General features: G+C 41.8%; 1 protein-coding gene across 1 annotated transcript in view; it reads right to left on the bottom strand.

Annotated features, from left to right (window-relative positions):
* LOC147732920 (histamine N-methyltransferase A-like) overlaps window positions 1–26,259 on the bottom strand; it is a 368,087-nt gene that overhangs the window by 102,286 nt on the left and 239,542 nt on the right. The window contains exon 5 of the mRNA XM_086958881.1: window positions 19,484–19,577. Within this exon, the coding sequence (XP_086815007.1) occupies window positions 19,484–19,577 (94 nt within the window). The remainder of the gene's footprint in view (window positions 1–19,483; window positions 19,578–26,259) is intronic.

Raw genomic sequence — 26,259 nt, 5'->3', positions numbered from 1 at the left:
TCACCGGAAAGGATAGAGGACTGATTAACAATGAAGAACCTGTCTGATTCACAGTGAAGCCAAACTTGGTGTATCCAAGAACAACAGCATACAATTTGACTTCATAAACGATTGCAGGAATAATACCCGTAATTGAAGACATGTTGAATACATGGATTTTAAAAGAACTTGTTGGAAGTTTTGGCAACTCTCCAATCATGGGTTTACAAAAACCTAACGGTAAATATTGGATTGTGCAGACTATCTTCTTCTATTTTACTTCATTTTTCAACTGAGGGTTTTGACATGGTCCTGGGTTCCACAAGGGTATACAGAGAGTCTTTCCATTCTCAAGCAGATCTTGAAAAACTACAGATGTTCTACAGTTTAATTCTCGTGCAGTGCATTGATGACATACTTGTGGCATCAGTGACATGAGAATCTTGCTAACAAGATACAATTGCATTATTGAATCACCTGACTGAGAATGAACACACAGGGGATAATTTACAAGGACCTTGCTCAGCTGCTGCATCATTCTTTTGAAATACTGGCTGCACTTTCTTTGCTCCATATTTACAAGGGCATGCATCTAGGCAGGTGCATCACTTTTCCTTGGCCTGCATTGATTTTTACCTTCATCTGAATCAGCTGTGTCACGTTAAAATTGATATATGCAAGGTAGGCGTTCCCACGTAAAATCCCACGTAAAACTGATGCAGTGGTATTTAGGACTTTTTGGAAAAGTGATGTATTATCAGGAAGGGGGTGCTGCGCTTGCAATGCTTCAGAATTTGTACGCCTCTAAAAACCATGCATAGGAATGGCGCATTGGCTGTGGCATACAAATCTGGCCAGCTGAAATCACTTCCAACAATTTAATCTGCAAGGAACTCACGTCCCCTCAATAGTTAAGTGCACACTTATGGCAGGAAACACAGTAAATGCCACGTTACACAACTTTGATGACTTGTATCCACACATATAGTAGTTTCACAGAATAAGCCACACATACGTAGGTATTGTGGTTCATAGAAGTAAACTATGTCCACTTATATGCAAGACATACAGGACCAATGTAATAGTGTCCAAGGTGAGTTTTTCACCTGGTCCCCATTCAGTAGGCTACTTTTGCCAGTCAATACAGATGCATTGCCTCTGTTTTTTTGATGCATTTCTGCAGTTGTGTCAGTCTTATGTCCTACTATAACAATGCACAACATTTTGGCCTCATGCCTTTTGGCATTCTTCCCACAGATTTGTTGGTATTTTGGATTCATCCTTGGGTCCTGTTGCCATGAAGTCCCATATTGTAAAAAGAGCGCACCCATGGTGTCGAAATGATGTTTGCCGCAGGTGCAAATACATTTGACACATCAATGCTTTACTGCAGCAATGTGTCACTTCTTGTAAATAAGGCCCAAAGTGTCTCCGGGTAACCTGCAATACTATCAGAAAGAAGTCCAATATCTGGAGCGTATCATTGAGAAAGGAGCATGGAAGGTGTCCCCAGAGAGAGTGGAGGCAATTCTGCAGACTATTCCACCTCAAACACACAGAGAAGTCAGAATGTTTTTGGGAATGGTTGGATACTGCAGGCAGTGGATACCTGGCTTTTCCCTAGTGGCTAGGCTTTTACTGGGGTTGACAGACAAAGATGTGCCAGATCTGCGTCTATGGGGCAACGATTGCTTGAAAGCTTTCCTAGAGCTTAGAGAAAGTCTTTATTGTGCCCCGTCACTAGGAATGCCGGATTATGGTTAGATGTTTACATTGTTTTGCAGTGTGAGAGAGGGCAGCACTCTTTCAGTGCATTCTCAAAAGCAAAAATACCTATGGCTTATTTTTTGACTAGCCTTGACCCTGTTTCGGCAGGATAGCCCGCTGTGTTAAAGCGTTCACAGCCTTATGTTTCAGTATTGAGAGGAGTGAGATCATAGTGATGGGACATCCTTTCACTGTAATGGTTCCTTATTCCATTGAGATATTACCAGAACAAAAGCCCAGTACATGACTGACTATAAGCTCACCAAGTATGAGCAGCAAATCCTGGTATCGGAGAATGTGATTTTAAGGTGATGCCAAATTCTGAATCTCTAAACACTAATACCCATCAACCAAATTGTGATGAAGTTGAACATGATTGTCTAGATGGTACAAACTTATGCACCAACCCGCCAACATTAAACATGAACTCCTGAATGAGCTTGATTTTGTAATCTTTGTTGATGGCTCATGTTTGAGAAATAATGAAAGAACCCTGAGAGCTGCTTGCGCCGTCTGTACAATTAATGATGAGGATGCTTCAAGGGTTCGAGGCGTTACCTCAGCAAGTTGCAGAACTAAGTGCCCTTACGAGAGCATGCAGGTTAACAGCACAAATTGAGAGTGACTATATTTACAGACAGTCAGTATGGCTATGGTGTTTTTCTTGATTTTAGACAGTTATGGTCACAAAGACGTTTAGTGGAGCTTACACAGGTGAATATGAGCAGGTCACTGTGTTTTCAATGTTTTGCCAGTAACTGACAAATGGGAAGAGTTCAAAAGATTGCAGTAAAATGTTTCAAAAGCTGAGCAGCAGGGCTGGGTCAGAGGAGGCTGTGAGGAAAATTCAAATGACATCTGGTTGTTAGCTGATTAAATACCAGTTTTACCTGACAGTTTGTTGCTCCCAATTACACATTTCCGTGGCCCAACACACTTAGGGAGAGACGCAGTGGTGAGGCTAGTCAGACAAGATTTGTTGAACCCCAGATTCAGTACGCTCGTAGAGGAATGGTGCCATTGTTGTGTGATATGTCAACAAATGAATGTGGAGAAAAGAACACCAGTAACACTGATTAACATAAGTAGATCTGGTGTCCTTTCAATAGGATGCAAATGGTCTTTATAGGGATGTCTGTTTGTAATGGGTTGTGATACTTACTGGCTATAGAATGCATTTTCTCTTGATGGGTGGAAGCTTACCCAACATGGAGGAATGACTGTCGTAATGTAACTATTACTGTTGCAAGAGTTCATACCAAGGTATGGATTGCCTGCTTTTATGGAGTCAGATCATGGGACTCATTTCAATAATGAAGTCCTGAGGATGCTTTGTAAAGCATTAGAGATTGCGCAGAGATTGCACTGTAGCTATCGACCTTAAGCCTCTGGCAAAGTTGAACAGATCTTTACAATCATAAAGACTTGATTAACAAACGTTTGTGCTTCCACATCGCTGAAACGGCTGATACTTTACCGTTGGTGTTGATGAGTCTCCAAAGTATATCCGACAGAAACATTGGTTATCTCCTCATGAGATCTTGATGGGGTGTGCTGTAATACTGTCTGCTGTACCTGCAGATGCACTTTTGAACATGACAGATGATATGATACTCGATTAATGCGAAGGATTGTCTAACGTGGTGCGCTCCGTCTGGCACTAGGTTGAAGCTGCCACTCTAAACCTGCATAAAATACAATGCCATGGCCTCAGTCCTGGCGACTGGAATTCAAAAGGCACGTTCGGAAGACTTGTTTGGAACCAAGATGGAAAGGTCCCTTCCAGGTGATATTAATCACAAACACTACTGTTAAGTGTGCCTTAGTATCAAAAAGGGTGCATGCTTTGCACCCCCAAAGAGTAAGGAATCCATATCAAGAAACAGTGTGCTTTGACCTTGAACAGACAGAACTGGTAACTGTATCACGCTGGAAGCACGCCGAACTCAGCGCTCTACTGAAGAAACCATCAGTGGACCCCACCGAACTCAAAAACTACCGCCCCATCTCGCTCCTCCCGGTTCCGGCCAAAGTCATCGAGAAGACCGTCAACAAGCAGCTTGCCGCCTTCCTCGAGACAAACGGATCCCTCGACCTCTCGCAGTTCGGCTTCCGGGCCAACCACAGCACCGAGACCGCCCTCATCGCAGCCACTGATGACATCCGAGCCCTGCTCGACAACGGAGAAACTGCGGCCCTCATCCTCCTGGACCTCTCTGCGGCATTCGACACTGTCTGCCACCGCACCCTAGTGCAGCGCCTCAGCAACGTCGGAATCCAAGAGAAGGCTCTGGAGTGGATCATCTCCTTCCTCACCGGAAGGACACAGAGAGTCCGTCTCCCCCCGTTCAGATCAGAAGCCACCGAAGTCATCTGCGGCGTTCCTCAAGGCTCCTCGCTCAGCCCCACCCTCTTTAACGTCTACATGAGCCCCCTCGCGGCCATTGCACGCCAACACAACCTCAACATCATCTCTTATGCCGACAACACCCAGCTGATCCTCTCCCTCACCAACGACCCCGCCACCGCCAGAGCCAACCTACACGAAGGGATGACAGACGTAGCCGAGTGGATGATGAACAGCTGCCTGAAACTGAACTCAGACAAGACGGAAGTCCTCATCCTAGGCTCGTCACCCTCCGCCTGGGACGACTCATGGTGGCCCACTGCCCTGGGCAGCGCACCCAAACCCACAGACCACGCAAGCAACCTGGGCTTCATCCTGGACTCCTCCCTCTCCATGACCAGACAAGTCAACGCCGTCTCCTCGTCGTGCTTCAACATCCTGCGCATGCTACGTAAGATCTTCCGGTGGATCCCCACCGAGACCAGGAAGACGGTCACCCAGGCCCTCGTCACCAGCTGACTGGACTACGGCAACTCCCTCTACGCCGGAACCACCGCCAAACTCCAGAGGAGACTCCAGCAGATCCAGAACACCTCAGCAAGACTCATCCTCAACATCCCCCGACACAGCCACATTTCCGGACACCTGAGAGACCTGCACTGGCTCCCGGTTAACAAAAGAATCACCTTCCGTCTCCTCACCCACGCACACAAAGCTCTCCACAACCAAGGCCCAAGATACCTCAACAGCCGCCTCAACTTCTACACTCCCACATGCCAGCTTCGATCGACCAACCACGCCCTCGCCGCCGTCCCCCGCATCCGAAGAGCAACCACAGGAGGAATATCCTTCTCCTACCTGGCCGCCAAGACCTGGAACTCCCTCCCGACCCACCTCCGCCTGACCCAAGACCACCTCGCCTTCAGGAAGTAGCTCAAGACCTGGCTGTTTGAGCAGTAGCGGACCCCCCCTACCCAAGCGCCTTGAGACCCTCCGGGTGAGTAGTGCGCTATTCAAATGCTTGATTGATTGATTGGATTGATTGATTGATTGTATCACCACAAGCTGATCGACTGCAAGGAGCAGTATCACTTAGATCACAGCAGCAAGGAGAAGAAAGGGGTGAAGAGCTACAGCCAGTGACACCGATACAAGTTCCTGGGATTTCGTAAAGTGGAACTGAAGTCTCTGACAAAAAAGAAGAGACTAAACCTCAACTTGAGAAAGCTGTTGCGATAGCACCAGCATAAACCGAAGACCCCGGTGAAGAAACAAGCATTAAACCAAGAAGAGTCACCTGTAATGCTGAGTGGCCACAAAACTATGTTCGAAGGAAACTGATAAGAATCATGTCAGGTGATCAAATACTACCAACTATCACTGAAGAAAGAAAGGCAAGTTGTGCACGTGACACAGAGGAAGATCAACAAAGACTGAGAAGACCAAAGAGAACGAGAGTGCCTTATTGAAGGTATTGTGCACCTGAATAAACATACTACATACATCAGGTACAGAATGTGCCAGTGGATGAAATGTGTGATCTGGGATCTGCTTGAACCCCCCTGACGTCACTCTAAGAACAAACAAGCATTGGCAAAGACATTAGGTTTCACCTATGTGATTAATAATTAACAGTTTTTTGCTGTAAGTTGTAGCTTGCTGAGTCGTTAAAAAATATAAGTTACAGAAAGTCTGTTAATGTGTTATGACTTGCTTACGTACAAAAAGGCAATATATTGTCATGTTACTAGTGGTATCGTGCGAACAAGTAAAAGCAACACTTTGAAAAAAGAAATGAAAGAGGGAAATGATAGAATTATTTGATTTAATAGCAACATTATGTGTTTAGAGGAGTTCTGACAACTTTTGGGCCAGTGCCACTACTTCTGCTGCACCATTGAAATCATGGCTCTAGTGCCTGCAAGGTAACTGCACTTGTGACTGCTTGTTTAGTAGTTAAATATAGCGATATTTGGTGTTTGGAGGAGTTCTGACAGCTTTTGACCTCGGTGTTACTGCACCAGCAGCACAGCTGAAAGCATGGGCTTAGTGCCTCATAGATAACTGCACTTGTGACTACTTGTTTAGTAGCAAACTTAAGCAATATTTTGACTTTAGTGGGGTCCCTAAAGCTTTTGGACCTGGTGCCACTGCACCCGTATCAAATCAAGCCGCTTGTAACTGCAAGTTAACCACAATTGTGTCTGCCTATATAGTAGTAAACTTTAACAATATTAAGAGTTTAGAGGACTTCTAAAACCTTTTGGGCCTGGTACCACTGTACCTGCTGCACCATTCAAATCATGACCCTGTTGGAGTTCTGGCAGCTTTTGGCCTCGGTGCCACTGCACCAGCAGCACAATTGAAAGCATGGCCCTAGTGCCTGGTAGATAACTGCAATTGTGACTGCCTGCTTAGTAGCAAAATGTAGCAATATTCTGCGTTTAGAAGGGTCCCTAAAGCTTTTGCACCCGGTGCCACTGCACCTGTTGCACCATTCAAATCAGGCCCCTTGTAACTGCAATTGTGTGTGCCAGTGTAGTAGTAAACTTTAGCAATATTAGGGGTTTAGAGGAGTTCTGACACATTTTGGGCTGGGTGCCACTGTACCTGCTGCACCATTTAAATCATGATACTGTTTTCTGCAAGGTAATTGCACCTGTGACTGCTTGTTTAGTAGTAAAATATAGCAATATTAGGTGTTTAGTGTGGTGCCTAGCGATTTTGTTCCTGAGGCTGCTGTACCTGCTGCACCCTTCAAATCATGAATCTATTGCCTTCTAGATAGCTACACTTGTGACTATCTTGTTTAGTAGTAATATTTAGCAGTAATCTGGGTTTAGGGGGCTCCCTAGAGCTTTTGGCCCAGTGCCACTGCACCTGCTGCACCATTCAAATCCAGTCCCTTTTAACTGCAAGGTAACTGCATTTGTGACTGCCTGTTCAGTAGTCAGATGTAGCAATATTATGTGTTTAGAGGAGTTATTATGGGCCCGGTGCTACTGCACCTGCTGCACCATTTAAAACATGACCCTGTTGTCTACAGGGTAACTGCACTTGTGGTTGTGTGTTTAGGAATATTATATAACACAATTAGGTGTTTAATGGGGGTGCCACTAAACCTGCACTACTAAAATCACGACCCTAGTGCTTGCTAGATAACTGCACTCATGACTGCCTGTTTAGTTGTAAACTATAGCAATATTAGGTGTTTAGAAGAGTTCTGCCAACTTTTGGGCCCGGAGTCACTGCACCTGTTGCATCATTCAAATAATGACCCTGTTGCCTGCAGGATAACTGCAGTTTTGACTGCCTTATCACTTGTCACTGTAGGACTCTAATAGTGTTGTATAGAAAATTCATTGAGAAGAGTACTTATTGCTTTATTGATTGTATAATCAGGTACTGCTCGCCCATCATGTTGCCTTGAATTTATTATATTCTATTATTATATTATCCAGTTTAATGGCATCAACTTTATGCTCATGGAAGGATGGTAGGCTCCTGTATTTTTTTTTTACATGTTGTTGGTTGTTTTATGACTCTGGGCACTTTACCACTGGAAAGCTTGTCACATCAAGGAGAAAGCGCCATCTTTATGTCTTTGCACCAGATCTTCAACGCATCACCGTCCTTGCGTGTAAGGGACTACCGCATCACCTTTCCTGCAACACTTTTGTGTCCCTGCATGTCGCATCTTGAGGTACATTGACTCAAAGTGTCGTATTTTACATCCTAAAGAGAACTAAGCTAATTCTACCATTTTAAGTACAGTATTGTGGATTTTGTCGTTTGTGGTCTTGTGATAAGTCTATGTAAAGAATACTTATTTTGATGTAAAACCTGTGTGGTGTCCATCTGTAGTGTTGTCACTTGATTACTGTATGTGTTCACAAATGCTTTACACACTGCCTCTGAGATAAACCTGTCTGCTCGTGCCAAGCTACCAAGGGGGTGAGCAGGGGTTATTTTAGGAGTGCACCCCCTTACCCTTACTAGACACAAGGGTCCCTATTTGTCACAGGTTCCTACCTTTGCCAGCTGGAGACCAAATCTAACAACGAACATAACCAACTTTTTGGCTCTGACCAGCAATGGGGCAAGTGCACATAAGGCAATGTTTGGAGCATGTATTCTACTTCAGTCAAATCGAACTGGGGGCCAAGCAGAAGAGATAGGTTTCAAGCTTTCCTCAATCATCAGAAATGTCCAGAGGGATTATCTTGTACACAGAAAACGTTTTCACCAGAGTTTACAGGAATGGTCCACTATATTCACATTGGCTGATTTTCAGGAACGCTGATAGGGGTAAATTACTTTAGCAAGGTAGCCTTGGGCCTACCTTGCAAACAAGTCCTCTTCCTGATCAGATGTCAGTAGATTGTCCTATATATGAGTATTAGAAGATCCAATTGTCTTACAACAAATATACACCAAGCATGATAGTTTTGGGAATGGGTTGCAATTTGTTAAGTGTCTACCTAGGCAGAACCATGTGCATCATGTTGCTATAGCCTAGGCAAGATGAGAACAATGAAAGTAGCAAGGAAAGTTTTGTGAAAGAAGACATACAGAGAGTATACCTCAGGCCAGAAAGAGATGTCAAAGTGCATTCATGGTAATTGTGTTCAATAGTTGGAGGAAAGTGAAATCTTTGTTAAACAAGACACCATCATTCCGCACCCTGGAAAGTCGTTGAAAATCCCTTAGAATATAGACAGTCGATAGGAAGCAAAGATGGGATTGCAGGGCCCAGAGGATGGTCCTAGTCTTTTGGCTGTTCAGACAGAGTGCATTTTGTTTCACACAATGTTGGACATTCTTCAAGCAGCTGGGTGTGCATCATCCAGAGATATCTTCTATTTTGATGTGAATATGTGTGCCTTTGTGAACATCTGTTATACCACATTGTGGCCATCTCAGAATGTAAGTCAGGGGACACATATCTAGGCTTGCGGGGTTTGGTGAAATGACGGTACCTTAAAACTCCACAGATAGCAGTGGTGGTCATGGAAAAGAGAGAAACTAAGGGGCATATTTACAAGCCCCTATCTCCACCATAACGTCACTGTTCAGGACGTTGTAGTGGCATTCGGTGCTTAGCCTTATTTACAAGGCAGCGTTAAGCCACTTAACATGGCTTAATGCTGCCTTGTAAACAAGGCACCTTTCACACTATACTTAGCGTGAAAGGGATGGAAAATGGGTGCTGGTGTGTGTGTTCCACCTCAACACCCATTGATTGTGACACTGCGCCATATTTACTGGGGCAGCGTAAATATGGGGCATTGCCAAAATTAAGAATAGGGAAAACATGGTCTTAAACAGGAGCAACAAGGAGAAATGTTTAATGGTGCAGCACACATAAAAACAGCAAAAGGCCATTGATTGTTTATGTGCAGGACGGTGAACCTTCAATAAAAAAATGATGTTTGCAACTTCTATGTGTGCTGCATTAAGCAACACACATAGAAATCACATAACGCCATTTAAACATTGTTTATGTGCAGGAAGGGAGACCTTTCTGCACATAAACAATCTTCTCCTCAAGGCAGACACCCTTGCATCATGGTACACAAGGGCCTGTGTTGGCACTAGGCTGCTAAATTTAGTGCCAGCACAGGGGGAAACGCAGAGCTGCATCATATTGTTGCACATATGGCGCACCCCTGCATTTCAGAAGTGGCAGAGTGACATTAAGCCAAGGAGACTAATGCCACCTTCCACCACTTTGTGGTAAATATGCCCACTTTTCAGGACGTAGTAATGGCGATAGGGGCTTTGCCTTATTTACAAGGCAGCGTTAAGCCACTTAACGTGGCTTAATGTTACCTTGTAAATAAGGCACCCTTTCACGCTATACTCAGCGTGAAAAGGGTAGGCAATGGGTGCTGCTGTGGGCGTTCCACCGCAACACCCTTTGGTTTTGACGCTGCCCTATATTTCCAGGGGCAGCATAAATATAGGGCAGTGCCAAAATTAAGTCCAGGGATAAAATTGGTCTCAAACAGGGGCAACAAGGAGAAATGTTCCCTTTCTCTTTGTTTTTGCTGTTTCTTTGTGTGCTGTGATGCAGCGCAATTTACTTTCACTTGTGCAGCACTAAGGTTTTCTGGGGCACCGGGAATTCTATTCGACCTTTGAAAATCTGCCCCGTTGTGTCTATGCTTTTCGGGAAGGGATGGCTCCAAGGGACAGATTTTCAAAGGTTGAGTAGAATTCGCTCTACACGAGAAAACCTTAGCGCTATGTGAGTGAAAGTATATAGCACTGCATCGTATTTACAATGCGAGGCGTCGCGAACTAGCGCATAATCTATGTGCCTCATGTACATCCTGAAAAAAAATTCGGAAAATACTGCAAAGGATGCAACGTATTTTGGTGGAATTGTTAAAAATGGGGAGAGGAGAAACGTACACTATATCAGGCGTGTTCATATACACATTCCACCTTGACAGTTATCAAGGAGACCAAATAGGTTATTAATGAGTGCTCAAAGGGATCAATCACTTTGGTCCTGAAGAAAAGTCTAGGGGAAGGCTTGAAACAGGAAGACCAGGGAGAAAAACACTAATTATAGTGTACATTTCTCCTCTCCCCATTTTTAACAATACCAGCCACAGGAATTAATAAAGTCTAGGTTCCACATAGCCAGGTATATTTTAACAACATTTCCTCGACTTTTCCACTTTCACAGTAGTCATACACAAAAGTGTACCCACATCTCAGTCGGTAGTAGCACGTCCTGTTCCACAGCGGGGCGGGAAGAACCCAATTATAAAGCATGCATCCAAAGGACCTTTTGGTGGGTGAGGGTTATTCTAAGAAATCTCATTGCTTTTCCTGACTAGTACAAAGCATCTACTGGAAGGATAGAAATGTTTTGACGTACGGGTGGACTTTCTTTATATAAATCTGCTTCAAGACAAAAAAACAGAAACAGGCAAAGCTTTATGAAATAATAGTTGAATCGAAGCGGATATTAAAATCATTTCAACTACTGATAAGAGAAGCAGACGAGGAACAAGGATTGGTAAATGTAGGAAAATATGCTGCAGCCAATAGAAATAGAGGAAAATTAAGTGGCACACACAGTAACCAATGAAAAGCGGGGAAAGAGAGGGGGTGGGATGTAAGCCCCTTTTAAGTTTCTATTTATAACAATACATTTCCCAAGCTCAGCAAAAGCGCTGTGCAGCCGACACCTAAAAATGTAGAATAATTAAAACATTTAATACAAAAGGTATCTCCTTGTCATACCATAGCATCTGATCCTGAATCAGAGAAACAAAAAACAGCAGGAAAGTGCTCAGGGAGAAACCAGGTGGATGTTTGAGGGTTTGCTTGAGGAAGGAAAGTCATCAGCAATGGTGGTGGTAATACCAGTTTCTCTATGCTGACGTAGTTTACAGTACATGTAAACATGTATAATACTGGGGAATTATTTACTGAAGAACAAAACATATGTCTGGGAGTCTCAGTGGGACATCAGATAGCTTTCAGAACTTCCCAGGATCTGGAAATAACCTCAAGTTTTTAATGACCTTATTCTGACATACATCTAGGATGCTGAGAGTCACAAATATATGACACATGTAAACTGTATTTTACTAACAAAGTTGGATTTGGCATGCATCATGTCTGTATATCTGAAACCTTGTCTAGAGTTGCAGCCTGATTTCCCAGTCTTTTGGGCATTTATCAGTGTCCTAAAGATAATCTGCAACTGCAGTGTCAACTAATGTAATCTCTAAAACAATGGGGAGATTAGTTTCCATTTCAGGATCTGTTTTTTCAGCAAATCCCTCCATATGCAAAGGTCAATTTTATTGACATGGTTCCCCATCACCATTTAAGTTGAAGACAACAGCACGAGGTTTCACTAAAGTTTAAATAGCTTCCTATTTCAGGTAATCTATGGCCCACAGTCTCTTTAAATGCCCTGAAGATTTGGAATATAGATCCCCACCACCAATTTTGATTTATTTGTAGCTATTTAGATAGGCCATGGGGAAGGATTTCTGGCTTGGCTCATGCTTTAATACAGTGCACTGGAACTTGGACCTAGAAAACTGTGGGGCTTATTTACAGGTCCCTTGTGCTGCTGGTGAGTCACTTTTACCATGGGAAAAAGTGACGTCCTGGCGGCGCAAGGGGATTGTAAATAAGCTCCTGTGTCTTCACAATAGATTAAAGGTTGCATTACGAGTTTGGAAAAGCAGTAACTCCTAGAAGTAAGTCCACCCAATCGCAGGTACCCCCTTGGTTTCCGCACCTGGGTCTACTTGGTGCAGAAGCTCCGTTCACACTTTTACTGGGTGTGATTTCTCACCTGGTAAAACCACCTGAACCTGATGTCTGACGCATGAAGACGAGCCTCAGCTAGGCCTACACCTGACCCACTGACACAGCACATTGGGATCATGCAACCCTCCCTCCAGTCACATCAGGGCCTGCCCTGTCAAACCACACCCTCCTGCCTAAAGCAGGAAGTAAATGTTACCAGAAATGTCTCCAGAATTAGGGCTAACCCATTGAAAAGGTTCAGGCATTTACAGATCGACATGGTTTTTCCCCATTTCGGGGGTATTATCTAGCAATGGCTGCATGTTGACAGTGAGATACTGTATGGAATAGCTAATCATACACACATATCTCCCCATCATCAGTCCACCATACCTGTAATTAGGTCCCTAGCTAGACAGCAGGAATCCTGAATAGGTTAAAAGACAAACTGAGCCATTGTGTAGGTGTTTACTTGCACAATGTTACACTTTAAAATATAGGGTCAGAGTCATGGAAATTCCAATTAAACACACACAATGATTTGAACACAATCCTCTTTGCTATTGGTTCCAATTCGCTTGTTTCAAAACAGGTTTGGTGTGATACATTTTCCCCAATTAATTTTTTATTAAATAGAAGGTCAAAGATACCAATATTAGAACAGTGCACCACTTCGATAACATGTAAATTATTCTTCAACCATATATTGTTTGCCTGGCCCATTGTTCCATGGTACACTAAAAAAATGTAACTCTCAGCAACTGTACTATAATAATAATGCTCCAAATTCCTATCCTTCGAACCAAATCCTCTACACTACCTCTCTCCTCAAGTACTCATGGGTCCAAAGGACTCAAGGGACTCACGTTGTTTACAGACACTGTATTATACCACCAAACCTACACGTAGGTCTTTTAATCTCTCGTCACCTTCAGATGAGGCAGAAAGCAGAGGGAAGATGTGATATCTGGCATCAGCAGTTAGTCAGTTACAGACTCCTCCCATTTAACTTGGGCTATTAAGCTTAGATTTGTGAATGGAAAGATCCTATTATCAGCAGCCTGTGAGGCTGATTCAAACACTACTGTGGTTTTGTGGATGTCTGTTGGAAACTAGGAGTCCCTGAGAACCACAAGTATGGCCCTGCTGCTGTTCCTTTCCAAATACCCAGTGTGCTCAGAGGAAAGTCAGAAGCTAGTGTGATCAGTTCTCGGTAGTGTGCCCAGGGGAGATGTGATCCAATAAAAATGCTTCCATTGCTTCAGTCAGTTATGCTTTGAGTACCAGCGCAGGGAGCCCCAGCACTCTAACATTATTATTATTATTATAGGGGTTTGTAAAGCGCCTGGTGACGCCTCCCAGCGTGTCCCCGCGCTGTGGAGAGAGAGTATTAGAAGGGTGGAGCCAAAAACAAGCAATTAAAGAGTAAAAAGATAAGTTTTTAACAGTTTTCTAAAGGATGCCTCATTTTTATCCTGTCTGATATTCATGGGGAGGGTATTCCACTTCTTAGCCGCAAGAGTGCGAAAGGACCTGCCTCCCAATCTAGCCTTTTTTGGGAGCATTGTTTTGAGCAGACCTGTTCCTTTGGAACGTAGGGATCTATTGGGTTCATAGAGCGAAGCTAAATCAGACATGTAGGAAGGGGCTTTGTGATGAATGATCCTGTGGCACCAGAGGAGTGCCTTGAATACTATCCTCTTGCTGATAGGCAGCCAATGCAAGGTATCCAAAGAAGGTTTAGAGGGAGCTCTACGAGGGAGTCTTAGCACAAGACGTGCCGCTGAATTTTGCAGGACTTGTAATTTCCTGATGTTTTTTTCGGAAGTGCCCAGCAGCAGCACGTTCCCATAATCTATACGGGAGGTAATAAGTGCCTGAGTCATGGTGCGCCTGGAATTCAATGGAAGGAGATACAGGGTGTGGCTAAGCGTTTTCATGACTCCAAAACACTTACCAACTGTTTTTTTGACATGACTGTCATAGGAGAGCTTGTTGTCTATCCAGACACCCAAATTCTTAGCTTCCTGACTGGGAGTAGGTACGGGTCCCAGACATGTAGGCCACCAGTCTTTGGTCCATTTTGTGTTGTTCCCACCTATTATGAGCACCTCGGTTTTTGTTCCATTTAATTTGAGGCAGTGCTCAGTCATCCATACAGCCAACTTGCACATGCAGGATTTGAAATTGTCGGCCTCGGAGGAGGGAGCTTGAGACAGGGAGATCAGGAGTTGAGTATCGTCGGCGTAAGAGACAAGATCTACGCCGAACGATTGGACCACCTCTGCCAATGGCGCCATATATAAGTTGAACAGGGTGGGGCTCAGGGCAGAGCCCTGGGGTACCCCCTGTTCTAGTGTCATGCTGTCTGAGAGAAAAGTCCCTCTTTGGACCTGAAAGCTTCTGTTGGCAAGGAAAGCTTTCAGCCATCCCATGAGCCATTTACCTTTGATTAAATGTAGTTCTTTCTTACAGAACCAACAGAGCCCTCTGCACTCCACTCCTAAACTCCTTATGGGCCTTTGAATCCTTCTTCAATAGCCCATTTGTTCTGCCATTTGTTTTAGACAAAAACCCTTCACTGAGCATGCCAGCTTTTTTACTTTTTTCGCTGAAGTCTGCAGTCTACACTTGACCACGACCAATAACTACTCAACTTCATCAAGTGTCTTGAAAACAGTGTCTAGGGCAGCCGTTGTGCCTTTGGAACCTACCACCTTATGTCTCATCATTGATTCAGTAATATTTTTCTCCCCAGCACCATTCTTCATTTTCTTTTTAGAATGTTTCAATACATGATTTAGTTCATGCTCAGTCACACCACTATGAAAAGGTGGGTGTGATCCATCCGGTCATGTTTATTCAGCCACCTACTGAGAAGGCCATTATAAACAATGGGGTATTCCCAAATGGTCCCTCGACCTGGGTATCAGTTATTATAAAGAAACAATGGTCCTGCACCAATTATTCAAGGAAGAGTTAGATTAACAGAATGATCAACTTATCTGAGCTTACATTATTCAGCTCACAAACAACTGTAAATCGTGAAAATAATTACAACAAACAGATGTGCATTATTTCAATGTATTTATTTAGTCATTTAAAGGAATAGTCATTAGAGGGTCAAGAAGTTAGGATAATGTTCTAGATAACGTATAAGAAAGAGTGCTCAAGTGTATATATAAAGTGTGTAGAAAAGTAAAGGGCATATATTTACAAGACTGTACAAAACTGATAACCAATAAACAGTTAGTTGCAACCTAGCCACATGCAAATAATTCATTTGAAATATATTTTCTAAAGTTGTAAGGAGAGTTTCCTTAAGGCTGTAAACAGGTGTAATGGAGAAGAGGAAATTGGTCCGGGCACAGCATAATTTATACAACTGGAGACGATTTGATCAACGTCCTTACTCCATGGCTGCTACCGCGATGGAGTAAGGACGTCGATCAGACCGTCTCTAGTTGTATACATTACGCTGTGCCCAGGATTGCCTGATTCATTCAGCAAACTCTTGCCACACAAATATGGCCCTGAATATTATGTTCCATGGATGGTGTGGGCACCACAGTCATGGTTTATATCTACTGAATAACAGGATTTGTCCTTAGTTGTCCTTAGTTGGATGGAGTTTATGGTGGAGCACCATCCTACAGAGACAACTCCAGTGCTAAAGATCTGTCCATGTTCCTCCATCTTAGTGATGGGAACTCCCAGGAGGTTGGCACATGTTACACCTGCCAGCCTTAGGATGGTCTACCACCAAATGTTTTGCTTTAACACCTTGCATGCTCATGACGAGCTGAGCTCATCATGAGGCACCGTGCTCCGGTGCTCCGGTGCTCATGACGAGCTCAACTCGTCATGGGCCGTGGAATGCTCAGGTGCGGGGAGAATTCCCCTGCTGTGCTGAGCGTTCCACAGGAGCCAATGCACCTGTGACGAGCTGAGCTCGTCAGGAGAACAGGAGCACTGTAGCTCATGACGAGCTCAGCTTGTCATGAGCATGCGGACGCTTGCGCGCCCCCCTCCCCCAGCACAGCGGGGGAATTACCCCTGCAGAGAAGGGGATAAATGCCTCATGTTTTGCTGAATTCTATTGTGTTGGTCTTAGGACTCTAGCACTGATTAGCAGTGGGAAAATGCAGAAAGTGCATGTGCTCTCTCCCTAAAACATGGAAAAATTGGCCTGTACCTAATTTGCAAATTTATTTACTTATAACCCGCTAGTAAATGGTACTACTCATACCTAGGGCCTGTAAATTAAATGCTGCTAATGGGCCCACAAAACGTATTGTGCCACACTAAAGTAGCAATTTAAAACATGTCTCAAGCCTGTAGTGCAGTTTTAACCTTCCATTTCTACCTGGAAAAATAAACCTTTTGCCAGGCCTACACCTTTCCTATTAATACGTATAAGTCACCCCTAAGGTAGGCACTAAGGCAGAGTGCAAGGAATTTGAAAAGTAGGAGATCTGGGTTTAGGTTTTACATGTCCTTACAGTGTAAAATTCCTAAAGTAATTTTTTATGAGGTAGGGAAATTATGTTTACACTCAAATGAATTGTAATTCAAAATCTTATTCAATGGTAAAGTTGGATTTGAAATCTTGATTCTGAAACTACCACTTTTGGGAAGTTGGCATTTTCTGTGCCTAAACCAGTGTGCCTTACCGCCAGTCTACTGGGTCACATAAATGTGAATGGCTCTCCTGCTGTACCGTGTACTCCTCCCAGACATAGGAAAAAAAGGACATAATTGTGACAGTATGGGCCTTTTTAGCAGAATGGCTGGGGATGAGTTGTGCCCAGACCTAAATTACACTTCGAAAGACCTCTCTGCAGCTCACACAAAGGACCTGACAAGAGCCTTTTGTCACCTTAGACATTTGGGAGACAAAGCTAGTAAGGGCAGTGGAGTAGGCCAGGTGTTGCCCCCTACAGAAAGATATGGCACTCGGGATAAAAACGTGTAACTCTCTGACCCCCAAATCGCTTATGGGCTTGTGAAAGACTCAGAAGAAAGACTTTATTACTGCCCTGATGCTGGAATGTTTGCCATGCTGCTTGGGAAAGACTGGACCTGCTCTTTGAATGAAGGACCACTACCTCCAGAGACTCTGCACCGTGCCTGCCTGCTGCTGATGGTCACTGCTGGAGTGAGTCCTGACCCTCAAGTAATGACCACACCCGGTTTGGTACTCTTAGTGTTGTGCTAAAATGACAATGTCCTACCAAAACTGGACTTAAAACTTTTTCTAGCACAAACTGTTCTTAGAACGGACAGGAGACCAGGGCCTACCTGCACACAGATCCGAAAAAGGCGCATTGCCAGTGGGATTGACTTTACCACAAACACTACTATGTTCTTCTCCACAGCAGCAAATCCTCTTCAGCTGGACCTCTCATTGACGGTATCCTGCCTCATGAAGCCCTCTTTGGCTATACCTCTAGCCTCTACATGCTGAAGGAATTTTGCTCCAGAAAAACTTCTAAGTCTAAAGGTAGAAAACTTCTCCTGCCTCGATGACAAGTAGTACCCCATTGACAATGACATCTCCTTGGCATGAATTACTGACTTCTCCCATTCTGAGTAAGCCTGGTCAACAGCTTTACTGAGATTTCATCCAGTGGCTCCCTGTTGTCCACAAGACATCCTCAGATACAGCCTGGTACCTTGCTACACTGAGACTCTAAGAACATTTTCTGAAATTTCTTTTTAGTCTGAAGGTAAGCGGTGGCCGGGCCCAATCCACCCTTTGTAACTTCATAGCAGCCTACCTTAACTTTTGACTTTTTCCAGTCATGTGACACCAGATACACTTAGTTCTTTTTGGCGCTAAACATCACAAAAAAGTTTTAAAATCCACAGCTCCAGTTCCACTATTTGGATTTTGTTTATTTGGTATAATTTTATTTATAAAAATATACTCCATTTTGCTAAATTGAATTGAAATTTTTCATGTGTTGTGTTATTCTATTATTACTGTTTGTGTGTGCTGCATGAATACCTTACACGTTCCCTCTGAGTTAAGCTAGACTGCTTTTGTACCAAGCTATCAGAGGGCTAAGCTAAAGTTATTTTGGTGACTTTTTGTGGTTCCCCCGTGAAGGATTGTGTTTAGTTTTAGAGTAGGGGCTTCCACCCCTCTCAAATAGTAATAATCCAATTTCTTACAACTTTGATGCCAAAAGACGGTGCTGCTCAGGCCTCCAACTGCTGTAACACACACCGTGTTCACCCTTCTGCAAAGCAACATCTGGGGTCTAAAGAGCCTCCATAGGGCAGCCAGACCTAAATGTCAATATTGTTGTTGCATTTCGGGGCCCTTTATCATAGTAAATGGAAATTCAGGGTCACTTGAGTAGTTGTCAGCATCTGTTGTTGTCCATCCATGCTGCAGACTGCTTTTGCTTGTTTGAACATCTGGATGCCTAAGTACCTTTCCGATATGGCCACATGAATGTGATGAAATAGCCATGTGATGTGGGAGCAGGGAAAGGCCTCTTGCTAGCAGTACAAGTCATAGCAATAATTGAAAGAGATCATGAGTGAAAAATGTTTTACATAGTCAAAAAAACAACACCAAAGTATGCAAATTAACTGACTTGCACTTTAAAATCTTGAGTTCAGTGACTCTCACTAAGTATAGGGAAAGGAGGAAAACTGATTTTGATAAAGAAAGTTATTTAAACAAAATGAAAAATGAAAGTTTGATCTTGGTTGCTTGAAAAACCACAAGGGGTGACAAAATTATTATTGTAATGCTATCTAAATGTGTATCTCTGTCTTTACGCAAAGAGAATGTTACATTTTGAAATAGAAGCTACAACAAGGACCAGGTGCTATAGAATGCCATGAGGAAAAACAAGAAGAGTATAAAGTGCAGTAGCGAACACATAATATACTTTTAAATGTGTGGGAGGAAACCTGCATGTGACACATCCTCTAATCTTATCTCATGTCTTCAGTTGCATCTTCTTTGAATAATTGCTAGTGAGTGTGGGACAAGGTGAACTCTATATTAAAATCACAAGTGAAATGCAAATAGTAAGTGCAATACATACGGATTAGCGAGGCAAGTAAAGATTCAAAGTTACCCACCTGATACTAGAATGATAAGAAGTTTCCCACCTGGTGCCAAGCAATTTCTGAAGTAGTTTATAGTTTTCTTGACATCTTTCACATAATAAAGCACCTACAAATAATAATGCAGATATATTGAGAACAATGTGCTACAAACTGTGCTAAGAATATTACCCAATTAACAAAATACATTAAAAATGTATATTTTTTCCACTAAAAAGGTACCAAACAAGGAATGTCTTTGAGATGTTTAAAATAGCAGTATCACTTAGAAGGCATTGTGGCTACTCAGCAATTTTCGGTTTTGGATTAATGCAATGTACAAGTAATTCTCTGTTATCTTTCTTCCTCCGGAAGAATTGTAGGTCTCGAAGGTGTTTACCTTAATTTCGACAACTTGATAAGCATGAGGTCCAGCTGTACTGGTCAAAAATGTCAGCAAGTTGCGATACACAATGAGATACCAGCGGGCAGATTTACAAGCCCCTTGCATAATTTTTGTACCACTGTTGTGACGCAGCAGCAGCAGCGTAAAAATGTGGGCCATTTACAATGTGACGCATCTAGGAAGATGTGTCACGTTGTAAAGCCCTGCATCACATTATACCTGCGTCAGGTATAATATATGCAGGCGGGGCGTTCCAACACAAAAAAAGCCTCTTGGAAGTGATGCAGTGAAATTTACAAGATTTCAATAAGCCACTGCATCAAATTCTTATGCCTACTTGAAGCAGCACAATGAGGATTGGCCTCCCCTGCATTGTTGGAGTTGTGTCGTGCTTGCGACACAACTCCAGCGTGACTTTTGCGTCAACAGATGGGTCAGAATTTCTGACTCATCTGTCAATCCTTGCACCATGGTGCGCCGTATTGTAAATACGGCACATCCTTATAGGTGCAAGGGTTTCTCAGGGTGGCGCAGGGAAAGTGACACATCTTTACAGATGTGTTACTTTCTTGTAAATCTGCCCCCACAAATGTATTGGTGCTGGATGAGAAGTCATCTGCACTAGAGTTGTGGGTACCTATTTCCAAGTTCTTTCAGATGCTTTACATTGCTACATGGTAATGTTCTCATTCTAATCCTGATCAGCATAGTTGGTCTCATGGAGAGAGTCTGGCTTGCCTCATTCTGTACCAAATGACTGCAGCGGGCTAGATGAGTTTTCCCCAACCCTATGCCATTTGGTCACATTAGGGCTCCTTTCTGCAACCTGTATTGTTCAGTCTGTACAATAGATCTTTGATAGTCTTCAATAGTTAGTTAAGCATTCCTGTGCCCTAATACACAGAGGATAATCAGCCATATCTCTGGAGCTAACTGAGACTAAACACTTTTAATAAAAATCATTATAACAGAATTCCTTATATTGGTGAGGAGCAACATAATATTCCTATTGACCACCATTTGGAGAAGTGTATTCTCAATGCGGATCAGACAATACTCTAGATACATGATATATCCTAGAGTTACATACTATTCCAATATACTTAGGGTCTCAGTGCAATTTCTAGTCGGCCTATTGACAATGTCACCTGCTTAACATATTAAAACTATTCCCCCACAGAATGAGTTTAGGGCTGCAGTTCAGGCTAAGGGGCTTTCAAAAGTATGTTTTCCAAGAATGCCACCTTTGCTGGCCCTAAAATATTACCTCTTGCTTCCATAAGGGCAGGGCTGCATGTCATTGGAAAGTACGCTATAGGATTTAGTAAGTTAAGAACATCCACTTAACAAACAGTTACTGTATCTAATATGCAGTGCCGCACAACTCCTGGGTATGCACGCTGAGAATTGCTCAAAGACGCTGTACTATAATCTGTGACTTGACAACTACTGGCCCTGCTCCACCTTATGTGCACTAGTACAATAGGCCCACAAACATTCCCAATCATAGATGAATCTTGAAAACGCGTGCCATTTATGACATCTGTGCTTCCCTACAACAGCAATGGAGAGAAGAAATCCATGTCAACAAATCACATGAGGGGTATAGAGTCTACAAACTCCATCCCTGTGGGTTCTGTCTTGGGACATTTGCTCTGATGGCACTTAGGTATGCCCAAGGGTCAAAATATTAGACGGACATTGTCTTTTGTGCACCTAACTGAGGAGCTCTATTGATATCCTCATAGAGAGATACATCATTCAGTGGCATTGACAAGAGTGCTGAGCATATCACAGTAGGCGGTATGCAGACATAATATCGAAGTTTAAATATCGATATACCATTATATCGATGTTTAAATATCGATATGACAGAATATGGACCATCAAGAATATAGTCGATCAAAATATTGAAATGTAGGTATGGAATATTGTTTTAACTAATATCGATGTTAGCAATATTGTCAGTCAAAATATTGTTGTTAAAAATATCACATTTATTTTTAGTGTTTTGCATGTTAGTATAGGTGTTAAAAATATAGATTATTTTTGTAATGTATGTTTGAACTTTTTACAAGTAAGCAATTTTAAGCTAATTAATTTTTTCGTATTTTAGTTTCGTAGCGGGTTGTGGGTTGATAGGGGAATAGGGTGGGAAGTAACTTAATTATAATATATTTCATAATATTTTTTTAGAAGTTAATAATTTAAAAAAAAAAACATTAATATTGCATTTTAGTTCCATGGTGGGTTGTAGGTTTAAAGGGGATTGGGGTGAAAAGTAAATTAATTTTAATGAATTAATTAATAATTGTAGTAATTAATATTTTTGTATTTAATAATTAATATTGTTAGTTGTGTTAATTAACTTGTTGTTAATTCATTGTTCATTTGTTATTAATAATTAAGTGGTAAATATGTTGTGTAATTTTTTTAGAAGAGGGTTTTGGTTTTATAGGGGAGTAGGGTGGGAAATAATGTAATAATAATTAAATATTAATAATTGTATTAATTACAAGTTATGTCATTAATATTTTATATTGTTATTTGTGTTAAAAAATGTTAATAATTAGGTATTAATTGGATATTAATTATTAGTTAAATAATTTGTATATATGTTAATTATGTAATTTTTTTAAGAGTTGGTTGTGGGTTGATAGGAGAGTATTTAATTTTAATAGAAATGGTATTCATTTTTGTATGCAATATTTATTTAAAGTAATTTTATATGTTAATTGTGTGAACTAATATATTTTTAATTGTTTTTAATTTGGTTGTTAATTGTTATTACTTAATGAATTAATTGTTAAATAATTATGGTAATTGTGTAATATTTTACAATATTGGTGGTGACGTTTATAGTGGAATTTAGTGGGAGGTAAATTATTTTTGAAAAGTTATTTCTTTGTTAATTATTTTGCAGGAGTGGGAATACTAAATGATTCCCCTATGCTATCCAACACTTTCCCCACTGTTACACTTGGTGGAGTGGGAATAGGAAATTATTGCAACATTCTATACAACACTTTCCCTACTGCACTCGCTGGATTGGGAATAGTAATTTTTACCCACCAGCTATCCAACACTTTCCTTACTGTTGCACTCACAGGAATGGGAATAGTAATTTTTATATACCCGCTATCCAACACTTTCCCTACTGTTGCACTCACTGGAGTGGCAATAGTAATTTTTACCCACCCGCTATACAACACTTTCCCTACTGTTGCACTCGCTGGAGTTGGTATAGTAATTTTTACCCACCCATTATCCAACACTTTCCTTACTGTTGCACTCGCTGGAGTTGGTATCGTCATTTTTACCCACCCACTATCCAACACTTTCCCTACTGTTGCACTCACTGGAGTAGGAATAGTAAATTATTCCCCTCCGCTATCAAACACTTTCCCTACTTTCTGTAGTAGGAATAGTAATTTTATCCATATGCTATCCAACATTTCCTTACTTTTATAGTTAATGTAGTGTAATTGTTTTTTATAACTAAATAATAATTTAAATATTTTAATGTATTATATATATATGATTTTTATAATTACAGTGCATGTTTATGTAAATATGTATATATTTATACCTTTTCTTATGTTTCTAACATTTAATAATTAAATTAAATAATTATGAATTAATATGATTAGGTTAAAAATATATACATAGGCATGCTTAATTTTTTTATATTACCTTTATCAATTATCAGTTTTTAACATTCTAACTATGTTTTTATTAATTTTATGTATTATTTAATAATTTTTATATTATGTTTAAGACATTTAAAAAGAACAATATTTTAAACAACAATATTTTGGTTTCGATATTTTTGTACTTACCAGTGTAGAGATAGGCTGTTGATATGTCCATCGATATTGTGGACTCGATATTCCTGGAGCTCGATATTCTCTACGTCGATATTCTGTCAGTGATCTACAGTAGGCCCCTTGTGAAACTGTAGGAGATGGTGCTGAAGTTAATATATGTCTATATGTTCCAGAAGGAAATTCAGCTAGCTTTAACATGGAATGTTCATTGAGATGCACCATCCTTGCCAGAGATCCAAATCTGCATCTGGATTTTTTGTTCACTTCCTTTTTTATTTTAATTGCTAAGAGAGGCATGGGCATAAATAAACAACATAGATGCTGGACTCCGTCAACCACATGATACATATGTCTTGAACCAACTTCTGAACAACAAAATGCAATTTTCCCTGGCATTTACCAGAAATCCCATGTGTGAACATTAGCGTAGAGTAACCTTTCCATCACCAGCGGTGGCGTATCTAGAACTTTTGCCACCCATAGCGCCTCCTGCTTTTGCTGCCCGGCGGCCATATATTAAGAGCGGGGGTGGCAATTCCTGTGTTCATTTGCGGTCAAAAGTAAGAGCAAGAGGGGAGACAGCCGCCCCCTTACGATCACCAGAGCGAATAACTGGATCATTACTATACCCTTTCTTAGATGATGGAAAAACATAGAAACACATGCAAATGGATTGACTTAATGTTAGAACCTCGACTGTACTGGTTAGAAAGGACTCTTCCATAGTTTTGAGTGACCAGAATGTCATTTCAACAGGCAAGCTAGGATGAGTACATACCCTGAGAGCACTACATGGAACTCAAGAAACTTTAAATGCTGGTAGAGGAGAAGCCCTGCCTAAGCATATTGACATTATCAGTAGTGGGGGAAACATTTGCCTCTTACCATTGACTGGTACTAGGCAAAAGTTGAATGTGATGTACCAAATACATAGGGTAGGGAGCACTATAAGAAAGTGGCAATAAGAGTTATGTGACTAACAGAAAATGGTGGGTCAACAGTTGCAAGAGTGGGCAGCTTTGACTCAGTCACACTACAAATCAGGGAGACTTAAGGTGGTGACTAGTCACATTGGTGATGTGCATGATGTTGAAAGTGCAATAAAAAGGCTTCCGTGAAACAGCACAATGTTCAGAGCAGCCAACGGGACAAAGATGATTATAAGGAGATCTCATTGTCATTGGTTTTGTCTGCTCAATAGTGCGAATGAGGGCACAGTTATTGGTCATTCTATTGTAAGCATACTGACTTGCTCTATGTCTTATTAGGATGATCATGAAGACATTCACTGATTATAGTGTGCAGAATGGTGAAGATGTGTCTCCGACTATTGTGCATGGGGTCCTGAGTGAGAATACCAACCTGTACCCAAGCCATCTGCCACTGTGTTCCAATTGGCGTCTGCCCTTGCCCTTACACTGTTTCTTTGCATGCTTCAGAGGATTGATCAGGCAAGGTAACAGAGGTGTCCATACCTTATTGCTGGTAACATTAGCAGTGGTGGATGTCTGCTAGGAGAGGTGTATATGTGCATCCGTGAGGAGGAACTTCATATATGGCAGTCACACATTCCCTGAGTTAGTGTCATCATCTAAGCAGCTGTTCCAGGATGGTGGTGTTGCAGGTCAGCGTAGTGATGGAACTGCTCTTTCCCTTTAATGAACTGCACCCTTCAAAATTGACCAGGTACTTTTCAATCAACCCCCTCAGCACACAAAGAAAGAAACTGTTCTGTAAAATTCAAAACGCCTGTGGCACAGCCCAGGTTCAGGTCTATTTGACCTTTTAATTTGGAGTCCAAATGAGCATGCCAAAACAAAATCCCATTAATATAATAAACTGACATCTTTCCATGATATGAAATGCAGTTCCCGAATGACTCATACTCCAGCAACATTAGAGCAACAAAGTAAGTAATTCAATTTAAAATGAAGCCAATCCTTTATCCATTGTTCACACCCACATTGTATATAAAAGACAGAAGGGTCATCAATTGATAGAGCTATTTGGTGTGCTGAATTGCATTGAAGTTATGTTTCTCCTTGAAGGAGGTGTCCTTAGTAATTCAAGATAAGGAGTCACTTGTTGATGGTCATTTTGTGGAGCATGAGGCAGACCTGCGGCAGGTCCTCTCTCTTTGGGGGATCTGCTTTGCTCCTACATATTCTGCTCTCGACACTCTCAACTGCCCTTTTGCCACATTTTCTCTCTTATTTTTAAATAATTTCTGTAAAGTGCCAGCAGAGGCACACTAATATCAGGCAGCTCACTTCTTTCCCATTTCATTGAAGCTCATGAATACTTCATTCCTGCAATTCTAGAACTCTAAATCTACAGTAAATTAGAAAGTCCGTTGCTGCATTTGTGTGTGCATGTACAGTGTAATCATTCAAAGATGACCTCCGTATATTGTATGGCAGCCATCTTTGAAAATGTTTATTTTGCTTTAAGAAAAAAAGCACACATTCGGTGTCCATCTATGGGGAAAATACCAAGACGATAGGCTCCGCGGAGGAGGGGGAAGACGGGACTTTTTGGTTTTTCCAATGCTTGTTATTTTTCATTGACAACTCTTCCAA

This window comes from Lissotriton vulgaris, chromosome 2_1 (genome assembly GCF_964263255.1).
Source record: "Lissotriton vulgaris chromosome 2_1, aLisVul1.2, whole genome shotgun sequence".
NCBI lineage: Eukaryota > Metazoa > Chordata > Amphibia > Caudata > Salamandridae > Lissotriton > Lissotriton vulgaris.
This window is presented reverse-complemented; position numbering and strand designations above follow the sequence as displayed.